General features: G+C 51.9%; 9 protein-coding genes across 9 annotated transcripts; 2 read left to right on the forward strand and 7 right to left on the reverse strand.

Annotated features, from left to right (window-relative positions):
* Positions 1-145: 145 nt before the first annotated feature.
* Positions 146-847, reverse strand: ASPSYDRAFT_148011 (lytic polysaccharide monooxygenase auxiliary activity family 9 protein; the record flags this gene model as incomplete). Its single annotated transcript, XM_040841770.1, has 1 exon — positions 146-847. A coding segment is annotated over one exon (702 nt), but the record flags the coding sequence as incomplete, so codon positions are not given.
* A 1,431-nt stretch (positions 848-2,278) lies between these two features.
* On the reverse strand, positions 2,279-2,677 carry ASPSYDRAFT_29968 (uncharacterized protein; the record flags this gene model as incomplete). Its single annotated transcript, XM_040844710.1, has 1 exon — positions 2,279-2,677. One exon carries the CDS (start codon positions 2,675-2,677, stop codon positions 2,279-2,281), a length of 399 nt encoding a protein of 132 aa, XP_040705286.1.
* Positions 2,678-4,656: 1,979 nt separating this feature from the next.
* Positions 4,657-5,955, forward strand: ASPSYDRAFT_29969 (uncharacterized protein; the record flags this gene model as incomplete). The annotated part of the gene is made up of 1 exon (XM_040844711.1): positions 4,657-5,955. One exon carries the CDS (start codon positions 4,657-4,659, stop codon positions 5,953-5,955), a length of 1,299 nt encoding a protein of 432 aa, XP_040705287.1.
* Positions 5,956-6,104: 149 nt separating this feature from the next.
* ASPSYDRAFT_67279 (uncharacterized protein) lies at positions 6,105-7,637 on the reverse strand (the record flags this gene model as incomplete). The annotated part of the gene is made up of 9 exons (XM_040850392.1): positions 6,105-6,152; positions 6,198-6,625; positions 6,671-6,697; positions 6,749-6,825; positions 6,870-7,080; positions 7,129-7,148; positions 7,197-7,273; positions 7,327-7,390; positions 7,441-7,637. 9 exons carry the CDS (start codon positions 7,635-7,637, stop codon positions 6,105-6,107), a joined length of 1,149 nt encoding a protein of 382 aa, XP_040705288.1.
* A 475-nt stretch (positions 7,638-8,112) lies between these two features.
* Positions 8,113-9,452, forward strand: ASPSYDRAFT_43407 (S41 family peptidase). Its single transcript, XM_040846641.1, has one exon. The coding sequence runs from the start codon at positions 8,147-8,149 to the stop codon at positions 9,089-9,091; it is 945 nt and encodes a 314-aa protein (XP_040705289.1). The 5' UTR covers positions 8,113-8,146; the 3' UTR covers positions 9,092-9,452.
* ASPSYDRAFT_88030 (Zn(II)2Cys6 transcription factor) lies at positions 9,142-10,341 on the reverse strand (the record flags this gene model as incomplete). Its single annotated transcript, XM_040851945.1, has 2 exons — positions 9,142-10,227; positions 10,273-10,341. 2 exons carry the CDS (start codon positions 10,339-10,341, stop codon positions 9,142-9,144), a joined length of 1,155 nt encoding a protein of 384 aa, XP_040705290.1.
* Positions 10,342-10,844: 503 nt separating this feature from the next.
* Positions 10,845-11,885, reverse strand: ASPSYDRAFT_29973 (uncharacterized protein; the record flags this gene model as incomplete). The annotated part of the gene is made up of 1 exon (XM_040844712.1): positions 10,845-11,885. One exon carries the CDS (start codon positions 11,883-11,885, stop codon positions 10,845-10,847), a length of 1,041 nt encoding a protein of 346 aa, XP_040705291.1.
* An 896-nt stretch (positions 11,886-12,781) lies between these two features.
* Positions 12,782-14,456, reverse strand: ASPSYDRAFT_148280 (uncharacterized protein; the record flags this gene model as incomplete). The annotated part of the gene is made up of 3 exons (XM_040841799.1): positions 12,782-13,858; positions 13,908-14,294; positions 14,349-14,456. The coding sequence occupies 3 exons, from the start codon at positions 14,454-14,456 to the stop codon at positions 12,782-12,784; spliced, it is 1,572 nt and encodes a 523-aa protein (XP_040705292.1).
* Positions 14,457-15,085: 629 nt separating this feature from the next.
* On the reverse strand, positions 15,086-16,354 carry ASPSYDRAFT_56768 (arrestin family protein; the record flags this gene model as incomplete). The annotated part of the gene is made up of 4 exons (XM_040849271.1): positions 15,086-15,703; positions 15,755-16,067; positions 16,103-16,246; positions 16,299-16,354. The coding sequence occupies 4 exons, from the start codon at positions 16,352-16,354 to the stop codon at positions 15,086-15,088; spliced, it is 1,131 nt and encodes a 376-aa protein (XP_040705293.1).
* Between the last annotated feature and the right edge of the window lie 663 nt (positions 16,355-17,017).

A 17,017-nucleotide genomic window follows, 5' to 3' on the forward strand; every position in this document is an offset into this window, starting at 1 on the left:
ATCCTGGGGTCAGTGAAGATGTATCTGTACTGGAGGCACTAGTAGAAGAGCCAGTAGAAGATGCAGTAGCAGAAGTAGAAGACACAGTAGAGGAACCAGTAGAGGAACCAGCCGACTCTGCACCACCCGTATCACCCGCAGCGAAAAGCTTCGGTCCTGGAATCTGATAACTCGGCACAGCCTTTTCGTCCCAGATATTAATCTTCAAGCCCGGCTCGTCCCCGTTATACAATTCAGTCCCAGGCACACCAGTAGGCTGGGAGGTACCACCGCCTGTAACCTTAAGGTTAACGCACTGAGGGTACGGCTGCGGTCCATTCGTAGTACTATGGAGGGCAATTATCTCATGACGCAGGACATAATTCCCAGCCTTCAGATCCTTGGGAATGGTAATATCCCAGCTAGCCCCCTGTTGGATCAGTTTATTCGTGGCCCATTGGTCCCCGTCGTAGCCGCCCTCGTCGATCTTGAAGAATTTAAGCGTCGTCTTGTCAACGTTGTTGCACTCGCCATTGCAGTTCGCGAGGTAGTCCAGCACCGGCCCCCTGTGATCCTCGGGCCATGTGCTCCAGGCGACAGTGACGGTGCCGCCGGCGGGAACTTCAGCGGAGATGTCGCCCGGTACTGCGCCTCTATGGCAGATGATATCAGGGGAATGAAGATCCTGGACGAAGCCCTGGTCAGTGGCCTCGGTGGACCAGGCGATGAGCCCAGAGGCTTTGCCGGTGTCAGGGCTGAACCCGGGATATTCTTTGCCGGCGACGTCGATTTTAGTGACGTACCCGTGGGCTGCTACTGTGGTAGCCGTTCCTAGGAAAGCGACAAGGTGGATGAAGTTCGACTTCATGGTGTGGATTGCTTGGTATAATGGAGTGGTAAGTGACGTCCGGCGTCGTAGAGGGAGAATGTAAAGGAACGGAAAGTCGAAGTCGACAGGTAGAGATGAAATGCTGATTTTGTTCTCGAGAAGGGCAGGTCAATCGAGGCTCTATTTATACGGCTGGTCGGGTCTTTGTAGATGGGCCATTGTTATCGGCGACTAGGAATAAAGGAGCTGCCACACACCATGAAGATGAAACGCGAGATCAAGCGTACAATGCTGTCAGTCAGGGCATATTCATTGCTGCAGTGGGACTGAATAAGGTATCCAGCTAGGCGAGTCCTCTCAACGTCCCAGTGGTACTTAATTCGGCGTCGACTTGGCTGCTAGTTCTAGGGTTCTCCCACCCAGAATACTCTGGCCGTTGAGACTCATATTGCCTTATGCAACGCATATAATGGAAGTTCAAAGGAAGAACCATTGTGCCAATACCTGTTTCCGTCAACATCCAGGCACAAAGAACGATAACTTCCAAAAGGATACGTACTTCTATATCACACCATCTGATACAGTGAGCAAATCACATATCTCTCAACGTGTTAGTATTCTGGGTACTACACCGAAAGGTGCATTATTATCGCAAGCAGCGACGCATGGGTATTTAATCAGTACAGTCCTCCCAGGGGCTTTGCACCTTTGACTTAGCCAGGCGAAGGTCTGGCTCTGTCGATGATATGGACCATTCGGCCAAATCAAGGCCAAAACTCGGTCTCAATGTCAGTCAAGCTACATATTAACATCACTGTGTATAAACATAAAGCGGCGTCGAGTCAGTGCATGCCGACACCTTGCTACTTCCATCGTCCTGCATCTCTAACCTAGCACCCATTAAGCGAAAGAACAGGTATTATACTACGTAATAACTTCCAGATAAACCTGGCCAGGTCCGTAGGCGTCCATCCAGAGTTTGCGGGGATGCACATCAGGCTGTCGAAATAGCGGAAGGCGCACTAACAGCTCCCAGCTTTCCCCACAAAGCGCCATTCTATGGACCCAACAGTCCCGGTTGGTAATAGTCTACTGGCTAGGAACCGTCAGCTGATAGTCTGCAATTTGCATGCAGAATAAGAAAATGGCGCAGTTCCCCACACCAAAAATCGCGCATCGGTTCGACGTCCGAGGGAAGCAGACAGGGCAGAGATCCCCGCACCCCGCATGCTGATAGTTGAGGATATACAGTCCGTTCTTACTGTCCAGTCTGTGTTCACTGTGACTGTCAGTCCGTCGACTCTGTTGACAGTCAGAATGAAATGTAGAGTGGTCAGAACCGAATAAGTCTACGGTCTACATTACGTCATCGACATCACCGCCGCATGCAGTTTCATTAGGTATCTGGTATCTGGTATCTGGTACCTGGTATCACTAGCTAGAAGATAAGGAAGTCTTCACTGCTTCAAATTAAAATGGATAATGCGCCTCAACCTCAATCTCCACTTGCATCCCGTCCAGCGCCAGCTTGCCAATCTGCATACACGTCCAGATCGGCCGATGGCTCATGCGCTGCTTGAACTGTTCCGTGACCAGATGGAAGGCATGGTCAATGTCGACGTGGTAGCTGCGCACCGCGTAGACGTGTTCCCAGGAGAGCCGCTCGTCGACGTTCTTCAGCGCCTTCTCGACGTTGTCGAAGGCTTGTGAGACCTGCTGCGACAGGTAAAGGGAGATGTTGCCGTCTTCGTCCCAGCCGCCTTGCCCGCAGGTCTTGACTATGTTGCCGATTTTGACTGTTTGGCTGTAGTGGAAGTTCTTGGGGTCTGACTCGGCGCCGGGGTAGTTGTAGAACTGGGGGGCCGCCATGGTTGTTGATAGTAGTCTTGTATCTTGTATGGTGGAGGATATGAGATGAGATGATTGATAAAGGATAGATAAGATAATGAGTCAGATAGTGATCTTGATCTTGATCTTGATCTTGGTCTAGCAAATCAATCAATCAAGGGGGCAGCAAGACCTTATATAGGGAAGCCTCGATGATTGAATGACCCAGACTACGTCACAACTGGGGACACGCTGAGACAGACTGGGCCGGGCCTGGCCACATCAAGTGACTGCGTGCATTTGTCTGGGTCTGGGACCTCTGGGTCTAAGTTTTTCCCTCTTGGCCTCTGCTCCCTCTGCTGCGAGGGCTGCCACTCGGCCACAGCCCAGCCTGTCACTGGCCGCTTCCCCGCAGGACCGTGCGGGACTGCTTTCCCCAAGAGGTTCTAGTCGTGCGCATCGCCATCCAGGAACCGCAAGACGAATTACAGGCTCCATGCGGTGTGTTGCGTTGTTTTTCAGGCGGACATCGTCGAGGGAGCGCGATGCGGAAGCGCACGGATGATGGCATCATCATGGCGAATACCAGTGGAGAGCACGCCAGATCTCTGAATTCTCTCGTCGAGTCTTCGTCCTGACTCTTGGCTGATCTTCGCCGAACATTCGAGAGTGTTCGAAAATAGCAGAGTTTGCTGTTGATTGTCGAATGATCACCGTCTTTCTCGGCACAGGGGAACGCGGGGTCGCCTCTCAACAGTTACGCCTATTCTTACCAACAGTACGGAGTATATGACTGGCAATACTATTCTTACCAGACGAGACTAAAAAATCCATAGTTACATCAGCCCAGTCTGAATTTTCTGTTTTCTTGGCGCTCTGAGTCAGCCGGCAGTTTCTCGGCCCACTCGGCTCCATCCACGGCAGGCCAGACTCTGCCACTGCGGATTCAACACATCCACTTTCCTCTTGAGTCTCGATCTCTCAGTTCCTACTTGTTAGTACTGCCGAGTGGTTACCTGCTACTTGTTATAAGTTGCTGATCAGCTCCAGTGGCAACTGGAAACAATCTGACCCGGTTGGGCAGGTCTTTCCTTCGCCATCAGCAGACTTTTCCCTGCCAAGCTGAGTTTGACGAACCTGCCGATCGTGAGATTGATATTATGAATATACTGAAAATTTAGTTGTTCTATATGCCACCGTAAACGCCACGTTGTCGCCTCTACCGCCGGTGTTTAACCTTCCACCCATAACCTCTTCCCTCACATCGTATATCCCACTAACTCGACACCAATCACTCTTTCAAGGCATCCGAAACTGAAACATGATCATGAGACACTTTCCGGGCATCGCCCTGAATCAAGAGTAAGGGTTCGAGTCGCAAGGGGTTCATCTCATGCAAGGGACGACTCCTAGAGTCCCTGGCAAATCCAATGGTACGATAAAGGAGATTCAACATTTCAACTCCATAAACAGATTACTGGTTATAGTGTCGCAGAAGGCGATAGCTTCATGATATACGGTGGGTCCGGTCTCACTCTGACGGATTGAACAGCGGTTGAATTCTGAAACTGGGTAAAAGTTAACCAATGGACGATATGCTCTGGTGAATCATTAGAGACCCAAGGTTGATTCAGGGTTAGAACTCTTGGACAAATATATTAGGTAGAGTAGTATATAAGCCGTGGTGCCCACTGCCTGGATATAGTGCTCAGCCTTGGCCGCGATGGCATGAGAGTTCATGAGCCCAAGTATGAGCTATGATGATAAATATCAAATACAAGTCAAGAACAACAATTCTTCAATCTTCAGCCCTGAGGCCTTTCATGCTCCAACACCTAAATCTCTAGCGCGTTTCACAGTGACGCCGTCGACGGTCTATCCCAAACTCTTGGCAGGACTGAGACTGACCCTACTCGACGCAGTAATATGGCCGTCTTGGCTCATTTCCTTTCTTATGGTATATATCTATCTCCTGGATATCCCCCTCATCGTCAACCACGTCCAGAATCAGCCATCTCACAATGTCCCACAGATACGCAACCGCGGCCCTCTTCGCCGCCGGGGCTCTCGCAGCTCCAGCTCCCCAAACATCAGGCACAGCCAACGCCGCAAGCAACGAGCCCTCAGAATTCACCGCAAACCCCAACGTCGGCGACGGCGGGGACACATTCACCGACTCCCCGCGCTTCCGCGTCTACGGGGCCACCGGCGAGACCGCAGACACAACCCTGCAGATGCTCGAGTCCGCATACACCTGCTTCGTGACGAATCTGGGCTGGCGCTCGTCAGGCTTGTCGTACAACTCCAACTCCGATACCGCAGACACTTGGTACAAGGAGAACATCTACGCCGTGGACTCGCTGGACGGTGCCGCCGGCGTAATGGGTTCGGATCCCGAAAGCGGGCTATCGTTCGTTCAGGTCGTGAATACGTACCTGACTGATCCGTCGGTTACGGTGCATGAGTATGGACATGCACTCACCTACCATGCGCAGAACTGGGTGGATCAGACGGCAACAGGGACGTGGTGGGAGCCGCTGGCGAATTGGTTTGCGGATACATTCATGACGTCTGATTTGTGTGCGGGTGCGCGTGAGAAGTATGCCCAGCAGACGGGAAATAGCATTGTTGAACTCCAGAAGGTTATCGGGGATAGTCACCAGGTGATTGTTGATGGGAGTGTCGATACAGGTAACTACTACCAGTCGTGGCCGATTCTGACGTATCTTACCAATAACCCTGATAACTATACGGGACTGGGGAATGATGCAGTTCTGCAGTTGAATCTGAAGTATGAGGTTGGGAGTAATGAGACCCCGCTGCATACGCTGCAGAGACTGCTTGGGGAGGGGGCGACTGTTGCGGAGGTTGTGGGTCGGTACTGGGCGCATATGGCGTATGTGGATATCGGGAGTGAGGCTGCGAACCGCGCGTTCCTGGAGCAGAGGGAGACGCTGGCTTATGAGAACCTCGATGGCAGTGGGGAGAGCTATACCGTCAAGTCTTCCCGCCAGCCGCAGTACTTCGGGGCCAATATCAACCCGATCAAGGTGTCTGGCGGAGGCAGTGTCAGCGTTACCGTCACGTCGGACTCGGCCTTTACGGCTACCCTTGCGGTTAGGGATACGGATGCTGGGTCGGTGAGGTATGTCGATCTGGAGAATGGCAGTGGTGAGGTTACTATTAGGGGCAGCGAGGAGGCTAGTCTTGTTGTCGTGAACACTCCGGAGGAGCTGCTTCAGTATGATCCGTTTGATCTGTCCAGTGAGGTCAAGGTTGGCTTGGACTATTCTGTGCAAATCACTGGAGGGAGCTTTTAGCTGGTATCGCTGGCGATTCCTGTCTGGAAGTTGGTGGGGTAAATGGTGATGTTGATACTGTATGTATTGATGTATATATTGATCTTGTCGCGAATAAACGAGCTAGCAGCGTTGATACTGCAAATCCGTGATATATGTCTAAGACATGTCTATTCATCAAACAAGAACAGCTTCCTCTGCATCGACTCCGCAAGCATCTACCAGCGTTAGCAACAGCCAAGCGGGAGGCGACAAGTACTTACCATATAATAATCCTCATGACTCACCCCCTCAATGTAATCAAGGGTATGACTATCCGGAAATCCTCCAGGAAGATCATTCAACATTTTCTCGAAATTCCGTCCACGCTCGATCCTCGTCGCACCCTGCCACTGCGCCTCACAGTGCGTATCCCCCGCGCCGTGATCCTCAGTCCCAAACCCGTAGAAGATCCTGCGTGAAACATACCGCTGCAGAATGGCGGCACGGTTATTAAGGACTTCATCACGTACGTACTTTGGGAAGGCTTTTGGTTTGCCAGGCCCGATGCCGTATGGCCAGGCGTCGAATGAGTCCGGGCATTCTTCGCACTGTGCAGGCCGTTCAGGGACAGGCCAGACAACGGAGCCGGGGTTCATGGCGCCGTAGGAGATTAGATGATCTTCGGGCTGGGAGGGGCGGAGCATTGCGTCTATCTCATCAGTTTATATGCCCTGGTTAGATGGGGTGCACTTACAGCGTTGGGTCATTTGTGCGCCGAGGGCTGGATTAGATATTAGTAGGCATCATAAATTTATAGCCTTCAGGTGCATACAGTGACTTGCTATGACAATGCTCTCAAGGGAAGGATAAATATCCTTATTCCAGAATGTCTTGACGAATTTGTCCATGCTATAATCATCAGTATGACATCGAAAAGCCGGGGCCAGACATACGCTTCGTAAGACGAGATATCGACCTCCCCAGGGCCAATCGCAGCATTGCCTCGTTGGTAAGTACTCTCGTGGAAGAAAATATCACTTGGCTGGGCAGCTCCAGCGTCGACGTCCTGTTTATTGAACCAGTGCGGAGCGGCAATCAGGACGCTGTCCATATCAGCGTTGACGGTTTCTCTTCCAGCGGCGCATATTAGGGAGTTGCGCATGCCTGATTGTCAGTTACATAAAGGTAGTAGTTTTTGAACGAGGAACATACTGTTCGCGTACTTCCATGTACTATATATCATAGTTAGCATAGGTTCGGTACAGCTCGTAGATACACACTTTCTCATCAAACCAGCCATTGTAATCACAACGCGTTTGATTCTAGCCAGGTCCTTGGTATTTTCCACATAATATGGCTAAGCCATCTATCAGCACATCCATCCATCAGAAATATCGATAATCCACACACCAAAGTGGCATTCGTCGTGTCATCAACAACCAACCTCTTAAGGTCAAACCCTGCCACTCTTGGGCTAAACAACGTTAGAAATAATCACCCAGCAGCAGTCTAATTGAGACGTACATCTCCTTCCACCCATGAATCTTATCCCCCGCTGGGTTGGCACTGCCAATCATGATCGTAGGACAGCCATCCGGCTGGACATCGCCGACAGAATCCGGATCACCGCTCAGATAGACAGTCTGTATATCATCCACGGCTCCGAATGGGGGCGGATCCCCGGTCGCGTGGTTTTTCTGTAGGTATTCCGGCCCGATCATGTTGAGTGTTGGTGATGTTGAAGACGATTACCCCTGTCGTCCCGGTTAAGAGTGGTCAGTGGTGGGTCATTGCGCTGTCGGTCGGAAGGAGTTGCCAGTTGCCAGCTGCCACATAACTGCAGGTCTAATTACTATGGCGATTGGCGAATGCATGTCACAGCTCTGCTTTTGATATCTACTCCTCTGGCTACGCAGACCGGGCGTTTCGTTTATCAGGAAATATGCCAGACCCGTATTTATGCAGACTGCGAAAAGGGATCAAGTTAATTTCTCAACATCCTAATCTCTTAGCTAAATGAAAATGACACCAGGATCCCATGTTCAATAACCTTGTTGGTGTTCTCGTATTCGACAGTCAACGCAATCAACGACTGCCTGTGTAGCTAGAGGTGTACGTCCTCGCCTGTAGCCTAAATCCATAGCTCAAAAAGAGCAGTCAACGCATACGATATTTCCTTCCATTGTTCCCATCTCCTTGATGATCGAAAACAACTCATCGACTCTATATGATGCACTTCGCCGAATTCCGTAACTGGTTCGCTGAGCCACCGCAACACGATACGGACCATCCAGCCCTATCGCTAGACGCCAACACTCGCACGCTAGTGTTGGAAAACACCATACAGACAATTCAACAGTTCTACCTGGATCCCGATAATGGGGCCAGATTAATTCGCAATTTCCAAGAGCATATTTCCACTGGCGTTTATGCCGATATCACGGACGGGAATAGCCTCGCTGCGGCAATAACCTCAGATTTACAATATCTTAGCGGTGATAGGCACTTCAGGTGTCTTTACGGTATTAGACCGGATGAACCTTCACATGAGGAGCAAACCCAACGATTGCAGAAACTAAACTACGGGTTCGGTGATGTAAAGCTATTACAAAACAATATCGCCGCTGTCGAAATCCGCGGATTCGTCCCGGTCCATTGGGAGGGCGTCCGCGTTGAAATCGATCGGATCATGTCTTCGATTTCGTCTGCTGATGCTCTCATCCTTGATCTACGATATAATCGCGGCGGCGATCCGAAAACAGTTGCGCTGGTTGCCGGTTATCTCTTAGATGAGCCAGCTGTCTGGCTTAGAATGGTTAAGCCTTCAGATGGATCAGTGGAGGATATTCATACGGATCCACCCGCCAAGACAAAGCGGTTTGGTCTTGGTAAACCCATTTACGTCCTTACCAGTTCAAAGACGATATCGGGTGGCGAGGATCTTGCGTACGGTTTGCAGGCGCTGCAGAGGGTAACTGTCGTCGGAGAAAGGACTGCTGGTGCGGCGAATCTCCCGCGTGCGTGTGTTTTGAATGAATTGTTTGTTCTTTTTATTCCTTACAAGTACCCCGTCCATCCTGTAACTGGGCGAAATTGGGAAGGGGAGGGGGTGACGCCGGATGTTGTCGTCGCTGATGCATTTGAGAGGGCATATCACCTTGCAAGGGAGAGATAGTATTACCCTCTACATACAATCAATAATGAGCTTCAGCAGCCAAGCCGGTACTATAATCCCACCTTCTCCCTAGCCCACGAACTCGCAATCCCAAAATCAACACCACTCCTCTCCAGAATAGCCAACGCATCAGCCACAAGCGCCCTCCCAGACTTCGACGCCCACCACACCTCCCCATCCAACTCCGCCAGCAAAACACCCCAATGCACCATCACCAGAATCGGCAGCGGTTCCTCCCTGTGCAGATAATCCACAAACTCCCGATCCACAATCGCAAGCCAGGTCACGACCGAGGCAGGATCCCTAAAGCGGAAGAAGCGCTGGAAACACTGCCGCAGCCGCGAGATGGCGATGTCAATGTGGCCGTGTCGTTCCGGGTATATTGAATTCCCATTCTCGCGTCGGTTCAAGTCTCGAAGGCGCGTAAGTGCCTGTTCTATTTCGGTATCTAGTATGCTGTCGCTTGAAGACCCCCAGAAGTCCTGCGGGAGGAGTGATGACCTCTGCAGCCATGGTTTTGTCAGTTTACTGATCTCGGCGGTTCCCTGGACCAGCTTGAACAGGGTAAAAATGTTTTCGAGCACAGTGGAACTGTCGACTTCAGTAACTTCAGCGGCGATCTGGGGGAAGACGATGCCATTGACAATGGTGATGATCGAGTGGACGAAGACGGCGTCGCAGTTCTCGGGAGAGATGTTCTGGATGGCGTTTTGGAATGGTTTTAGACCGCGACTCTGGAAGTCCATTGCGGCGTCTAGGTATGGCCGTGCTGCATGGCGGTCGCTGGATGAAGCTGTATGCAGGGCCGCGACTGAGAGGAGGGCATCGAGCAGGAAGTCGTGGTCAAGGGCGCGGCGGGGGATTACGGATTGCCAGATATGCAGGTCTGGGGGGCCAACGAAGAAGGATTTGCATGTTTCGGTGGAGAATTTATGCATCAGTTCGAGTAGGAGTTTGTTTGATGGGTCGAGAGTGGGTAGAGGCTGGCCCTGGCGTGGTCTTTCTTGCGCAGCATGCTGGATAGTATGCGGGCTGACAGGACTCGACTGTGATATATCTGGGGACGTACCGCTGGGATAAGTACATGCAACGTGTCGGAATGCGCAGTTGCCGCATGGATGGCCGCTCTCGTCGCACTGTGCTCTTAGCGGTGATTTAAGCCAGATCGTATATGTACTCACCTTGACTCGCCTCTTCCTGCACTGTAGGCAGCCAGTGCGCGTCTTCCGATGGGGTCTCAAAGGGGGCATTCTACACGAATATACTGTATACTGTATACTGTATTGCTGTTGGCTGTATTGATGTTAATTGTCGTCACCGATCAACGATATCTAATTTTAGGCAGTCGACCTTGGCATCATTGGCCAATCAGCGTTGACTGGCGACATTGACTTGCTTGACACAGATATATATCATGAATCCGTTGCTCTGCTCGATGAAGACTCACGATCATTGGTCCAACTCTTTATTCCACCTGATTCGATTTGAGTATGGTTGGAGGAGTATGGATTGCGCAGGCATGGTATTACAGCAGATATATATAATGCGACTCCAACCTCTCCAAAAAAGCAATTCCGTACATAGAGCCTGATAAAAAAGTGAAAGGTATTAATTCCCAATAATTCCAACGCTGTACATCCAAGCCATCAATCCCAAACCAAGGGCACATACAAAGCCCTTCATATATGCAATTCCAACTCCAAAATCCCAGTCTCGTAATTTCCATAATAAAATATCCAGTTGTGATGATTATTTATCCCTTCCGATCGCCATAGTAAACACTACCCCCCCGACTCCGCCCATCAATCTCATTGACGACCTGCGTCGAGCTCAACTCCTGCAATTCAGCCCCGCCATCCAGCTCGGCCGTAAACTGCCGACCCTGTCCGTGGTGATGCTGATGCTGCATATACCCCGGCGGTGTTCCTGAAACGGCATCAGGTCCATATACCGGTAATTTCGCGGGCCATCCACCCTGTCCACCGGGGTGAGCAGATTCAAGCGGCGAATAGGCGACAGGCTGCTGGGAGTGGGCGTAGGTGTCAACGGCAGTCGGTGAGTACGGTTCGCGATTATTCTGTGCGTAGGGCGCGGCGACCATATTGGAGCCGGTGGTTTGCGAGCGCGTTGGCGGACCAGGACCAGGACCAGGACCAGGGCTAGGGCCAGGGTTCGAGGCAGAGGCAGAAACAGAGTTGTATCCCGGCCCAGAGGATTCTTTCCGTCTCTGTCGAGCGAGATAGATGATTGCCCCGATGACACCAGCGCCTACAACAACGCCCGCGACGATCCCGCCAATTGCACCGGGCGATATTGAGTCTGAATCTGTATCTGAACCTGAACCTGAACCCTCATCATCAGGCGTCGGTGTAGGTGTCGTCGGCATTCCCGTACTCGTACTCGTACTCGTGCTCGTCGCAGTAGAGAAAGTACTACTGCTTGACGACCTCGCTGCCTCATCAACCACCTCATACGAGCGCAGCGCCACAGACGAGTTCCCCTCCTTCAGATGCGACGCGTACCCCTTCACCTGGCCGGTGCAGTCCTTGGACGAGTACATGTAGATAGTGATATCCTCATCGTCTTCGGCGTCGAACTCGTACCATCCGCCCTGGGGATGGTCGATTTCCTTGCAGGGGTGTCCGAGTTTGTCCCAGTTTCCCGGTTCGACTGTGGTGGAGCCTTTGCTGTCTGTCCAGATGAAGGTCCAGGCTTGGGTTATGGGGAGGAGGAGGGGCAGGAGGAGGAGAAGGGTCGTTGAGAGGAGGGCCGGTTTTGATCGTTTTGGTGGCATTTTGGGCCGTCCCTATTGGACTTGGTAGTGTGAGGAAGGGTTCGCGGGATGGGAAGATGTTGAAGATGCTCAAGGTTATATTGGAGAATGGAGAAAGTTGAAGATGTTCAGGGTGATATTGCAGGATGAAGGAAGATGAATCCTCCCAGGCACGGGTTGATCCTCCAACAAGCCCAGGGGCTGAGAGGCTGAGACTGAGGGCCCAATCCTGGCAAATTTACGAACCGGCGCAGCACCATCTTGCGCGCAAGACTTTGTCCCTGCAGCCCGTGTCCTGAGGGCGGAACCAGGGTGTTAAGAGCGGCCAAGGCCGGCCAAGAATGGGGAAGCAATGAGGGAGCATTCTCGAGCTGATCAACGGGCAAACACGAGAGTTGGGGGCGTATTCGTAGGATACAGCCCGATCGAAGTTAGGGTTGAATATCATTACTTTGGTAGGTCGAGAATGTGGATGGCGATCGACATGACAGGCAACAGTGATTTGTTGCTTAGTTGATTTTCACTGCACATCTCGTATTTAGGACGATCACACAAGAAGGTTGTTAATCTGGACATCTGGTGCACTGTTCATGTTCAGGAAATCGAGAAAGGATGAGTCCGGATCAGTCCAGGCTCCATCTGATATGTCAAAAAGGGCTGGTGGCTCACCGTCTATGTCGATTAGGCGGACATCTACCGAGATTAACCATATAAATCAGTTTATAAGCTTCCTTCGCCCCAACATGCGGCTCCAGCCAAGAAAGCTGTCAATCCTTCAATCACGATACGACCACTTCCTATTTGGGATGAAGTCTATCCTTCATCCACCGACTCGAACGAAAAGAACAACAGAGATTACACATTATCATGATCAAAGGGAGATCTCTATCAATACAAACCACCATTCCCATCTCTACCTACTGTTTCGCTTCAACATCGACTTCCCTCCCCCTAAGCCCCTGCACACTCTCCAACGCCCGATTCAAATCATAACTCTGCGTCCCAAGACTCAACACCAGCGCAACCCCACAAACCGCACAACAGACCGCATACACAATCCTCAAACTATCCGTATACGCCGTCTGCAGCGCCAATTTCTCCGCACCACCAGGCATCGACTTAATCACCTCGACCAAGCCCGCCGCGTCCTGCGAGTACGCACTCGCCATGGGCGCCAGCGCCTCATACCCGAGTAGATAGTGGTACATCCTATTCTGGAACACGACGCCGCCAATAGCCACGCCGACCGCCTGACCCATCGCGCGAAAGAAACTGAACATGCCGACGGCGATAGCAAGGGTTTCATTCGTTGCGGAGGCCTGGATGGCAAATCCAATTGAGGGAAACAGCAGGCCCAGTCCGATACCTGGGACGATATTAATGAAGATAAAGGCGGGGATGCTCGTGTCCACGTCCATGTAACAGAGCAGACCGAGTCCGAATGTTGAAAGGGTCCACCCTGTCCAGATCGCCCATCGGTAGTGTCCGAATTTTGTGACGAGGATTCCGACTACAGCGGCCGAGGGGGCGACGGTGAATGTTGCGGGGAAGAGGGCTACGCCGGCCATTATTGGGGAATAACCTTTCACTGCCTCGTAGTAGAGAGGCTGGTAGTAGAGGAGACACCAGAGGACGAGGCCCTGGAGGAAGGAGCCGGCGAAGGAGACGGAGGCGGTGCGGTTTTGGAAGATGGCCGGTGGGATGATGGGGTCTGTTGCGAAGCGGTATTCATAAACCGAAAAGACGATGAGTCCGACAACGCCGATGATCAGGGGGACCAGGGTGCGCCAGGAGGACCAGGGGTAGAGAATCCCGCCCCAGGTGAGTGGGATCAGGAAGGAGGACAGGCTGCCGACGAAGATAATGGTGCCGATGTAGTCGATCTGCCGCAGTTTCTGGGTCAGGGAGGTTGGGATGATGTTGAGCTTGAGGAAGAGGATGATGGAGACGAGGCCGATGCCGATGAAGGGGAAGTTGATATAGAATATCCAGCGCTGTTTATATTAACCATAGCCCAGCGTGCAGGTAGGTAGGGGCACATACCCAGGTAACGTCCTGCGCAAACCCACCACCAAGAATAGGGCCAGTTACAGAGCCAAGACTCCACATGGCAGACAGGATACCAAAGTACTGTCCTCTAAGGCGCAGAGGAACCAGATCAGTGACGATGACCTCGCTGAGTGCAATCAACCCTCCCCCGCCGACACCCTGGATAGAGCGGCCGACAAGCACATAGGTGAAGTCTTTGGCCACAGAGCAGACAACAGTCCCGACGAAGAAGAGAGTCAGTGCAGTAAGTACCAGCGGCCGTCGACCAAAGATGCCAGAGAGGGACGCAAAATTAGGCTGAAAGACAGTCGAGGAGAGCAGGAACGAGGTGCCACTCCAGAAGGCCTCGATTGCCGTTCCCTTGAGGTCTTTGGTGATGATCTATACCAGCTTAGCGTTGTCACTTCATCCTGGTATACTTGTATAGAAACATACAGGCAGGGCAACAGAGATACTCGTCCCATCAATGGCAACCATCAGCGTCAACACCGACAAGGTAAAGAATGCCAGAATGCCGCGCTTCCCCAGGACGAAGCCCTCCATTTCTGGAGTCTTCTTATCGCTGGCTGGCGCAGAGGGAGAGCTGGCCTCATGGTCTGCCACTTCTTTAGACATGTCGTCTCGGATAGTAGAACTCAGTAAGACAGAAAGATGTTTGATTTAAGCTATTATTTCTTGGATACACCACTCAATAAATACTCCATCCCCAGCTCACCATAACGCAGTCCGACCGACTCCGAGTCCGTACGGATGAACAGCAGCCCGCATACTGTGCGGTGACGGTGACGGTGTGACTCTTCGGCTATTTGGCATAACGAGAAGCTCTACTCTGTAGCCTACTCAATTTCGAGTCCTGCGGCTGAATCCTGCGATCCAGACTCGTGTTCAGGTCAATCGGAGCAACTCGACTCCGACTCACTCCGAGTCGGTCGGACTGCTCACTGCACACTGCGGATGGTTTCCTGCCCGATTATCCGCCCAATAAAATTAAAGGCTAGTCCATATTCATGTTAATTAAAGCAGTGGGGCCGACAAATGCAGTTAGTCTTCCGAGTGTTGAATCCCATTCTATTGGTCTATTCTGCCCATAACGCCAATACGCATAACGCTATTAGTCTATAGTAAGGTATTAAGGTATCTCTATCACATCGCATCATCACTCAATCTGGCAATTATATTGCCAAATGACTGTTGTCTGGACTGTACAGCCGATCCAGCTCATGGCTCCCATACGCCGGCGGCGCCTCGTCGCTGGGACTGAGCGCTCCCTGCGGCGGAGGAGTCTCAAGGCCAGCAATCGACGAGCCCTCCCAGATCCGGTAATACGGCGACAGATATATTGACACGGGGGTGGCAAGGCGCAGCTCGCTGATGTGTCCGTCTGGATTGTGCATGCGCACGTTGATCTTGAGTTTGTGCTTGACTCTGATCCCCTTCGCGTCGATGTCCTGCACGCACTGCCCCAGAAGCCGCGGAAGATGGAGTGATCGCGCGAACTGGAACCCCGAGGTGTCTTTGACAGCGACGTCTGGAGGGTTGTTCTCTAGAAGATACCGGTCGCTGGACAGGACGGTTGTGGTGGACGAGGTATTCTTCCCTGTATCCATCTCGGCCTCGTTCAGCGCGAAGTCGCGAATTTCCAGCAGCTGCGATTCGACGTATTCAATCTTGAGACCCTTGATCGCAGGGACAAAGGCATGGTTCACATCAAGCGAGGTTCCGAATGCGACAATCTTGTTAGGGACGTGGATCTGATATGCGATCTTCTCGGCCCATACTTCGTCAAGAGTCTACACAGTCAGACCCATCAAATACTAAGAACAAGGGTAAGGGCAACGTACCATGTCCTGAGAGCAGTTCTCAGGCACGCGAATAACGCGCAACGGCTTCTGGAATTTCACATCCCTCCCGTGTTTCCGACCGATTTCAACCGTGAACATGTACGCGATAGACGCATCCCTAACGCCCTCCACGCTCTCCGGCAGCGATCCCTCGAGGACAACATTGAACGGGAACTTGTACTCTCCAGCCGGCAAAACCTGCGGCGTTGTTCGGTACGAGTCGTGGAACTCCCACGTCCGCTTGTAGAACTCTTCCTCGCTCGCTTGTCGCTTCCAGGCGATTAATGATGGTAGACTGCGACTGTTAGTCTGGCTGTCTCCGCAGGTGAAGTTGAGGGGAAAGCTTACGAGACCCGCCGCACGCCGGTCAGATGTAATCGGATGTGTTTGATGGTGAGAGGGTCTTTGCATCGGAAGGTGAGGTTGCCGCTGAGGTAAACGGCGAGGGCTTCTTGCGGCGAGCCCTGGAAGACGACGTGGTCTTGGTCAAGTCTACAGTGTAAAGCATTAGTGGGGTGTCTTGACACGACAGGGAAGTACGTACTCGACATCGGCATATTCAGAGTGAAGGCCCTGGCCCTTGAGCAGATGGAGCGCCATGACGGTGAGTCCTACTTGGGCGATTTTGCGCGGGAGATAGTAGTCAGATAACCAGACGAACACTGTAGCGATTGCGAGATCCAAGAGGTAAGATCTCGTCAGAAAGCCTTCCATTCGAAGAGGTACAGCAGTGCAAACAACTGGTTATGTAGTAAACAGAGCATAACGTTATCCGGTAAATCAGAGGGCAGGCAGGGCTTTTATGGAAGGGACGGTCGGAGTAATCTCTCCGTCCCACCTGGCAATAATAAGATTATTCTACGATAGACTGCGATACTGCAAGACTGCAAGACTGAATTACCGAGGATATCTGAATAGATCAGGCAGTCAGGGTGACGTGACGGCTCGCAAGATCGCCTGCTTCAGTATCGGGCCGATATCTCAAGCACATGCAAGCCGACAAAACCCCAGAAAGGGAAGGGATCTGTAGCGACAAGTTCATCCGAGTGGGCTCATTGAGGGAAGTTTGGTAATTAGCCCCTTAAAAGACCCTCCAGCAGCGAACCAGCAGCGAACAGCAGGGCTAACGCTGGATGACAGCTCGCAACGGGGTTCTCTTTTGGCACACGGGACGATCAGCAAAATCTGAACTTCCCGATGGACCGGCTGGCCGATTCTTTCACATGCTTCTCTTCTGTTTCTGTTTCTGCTGTCTTGGTGTCT

This window comes from Aspergillus sydowii (assembly GCF_001890705.1).
Source record: "Aspergillus sydowii CBS 593.65 unplaced genomic scaffold ASPSYscaffold_3, whole genome shotgun sequence".
NCBI classification, from domain to species: domain Eukaryota; kingdom Fungi; phylum Ascomycota; class Eurotiomycetes; order Eurotiales; family Aspergillaceae; genus Aspergillus; species Aspergillus sydowii.

What these genes read in the sequence shown, in the direction of transcription:
- ASPSYDRAFT_43407 (XM_040846641.1), top strand. Translation starts at nt 8,147, where the DNA reads ATGCACTTCGCCGAATTCCGTAACTGGTTCGCTGAGCCACCGCAACAC.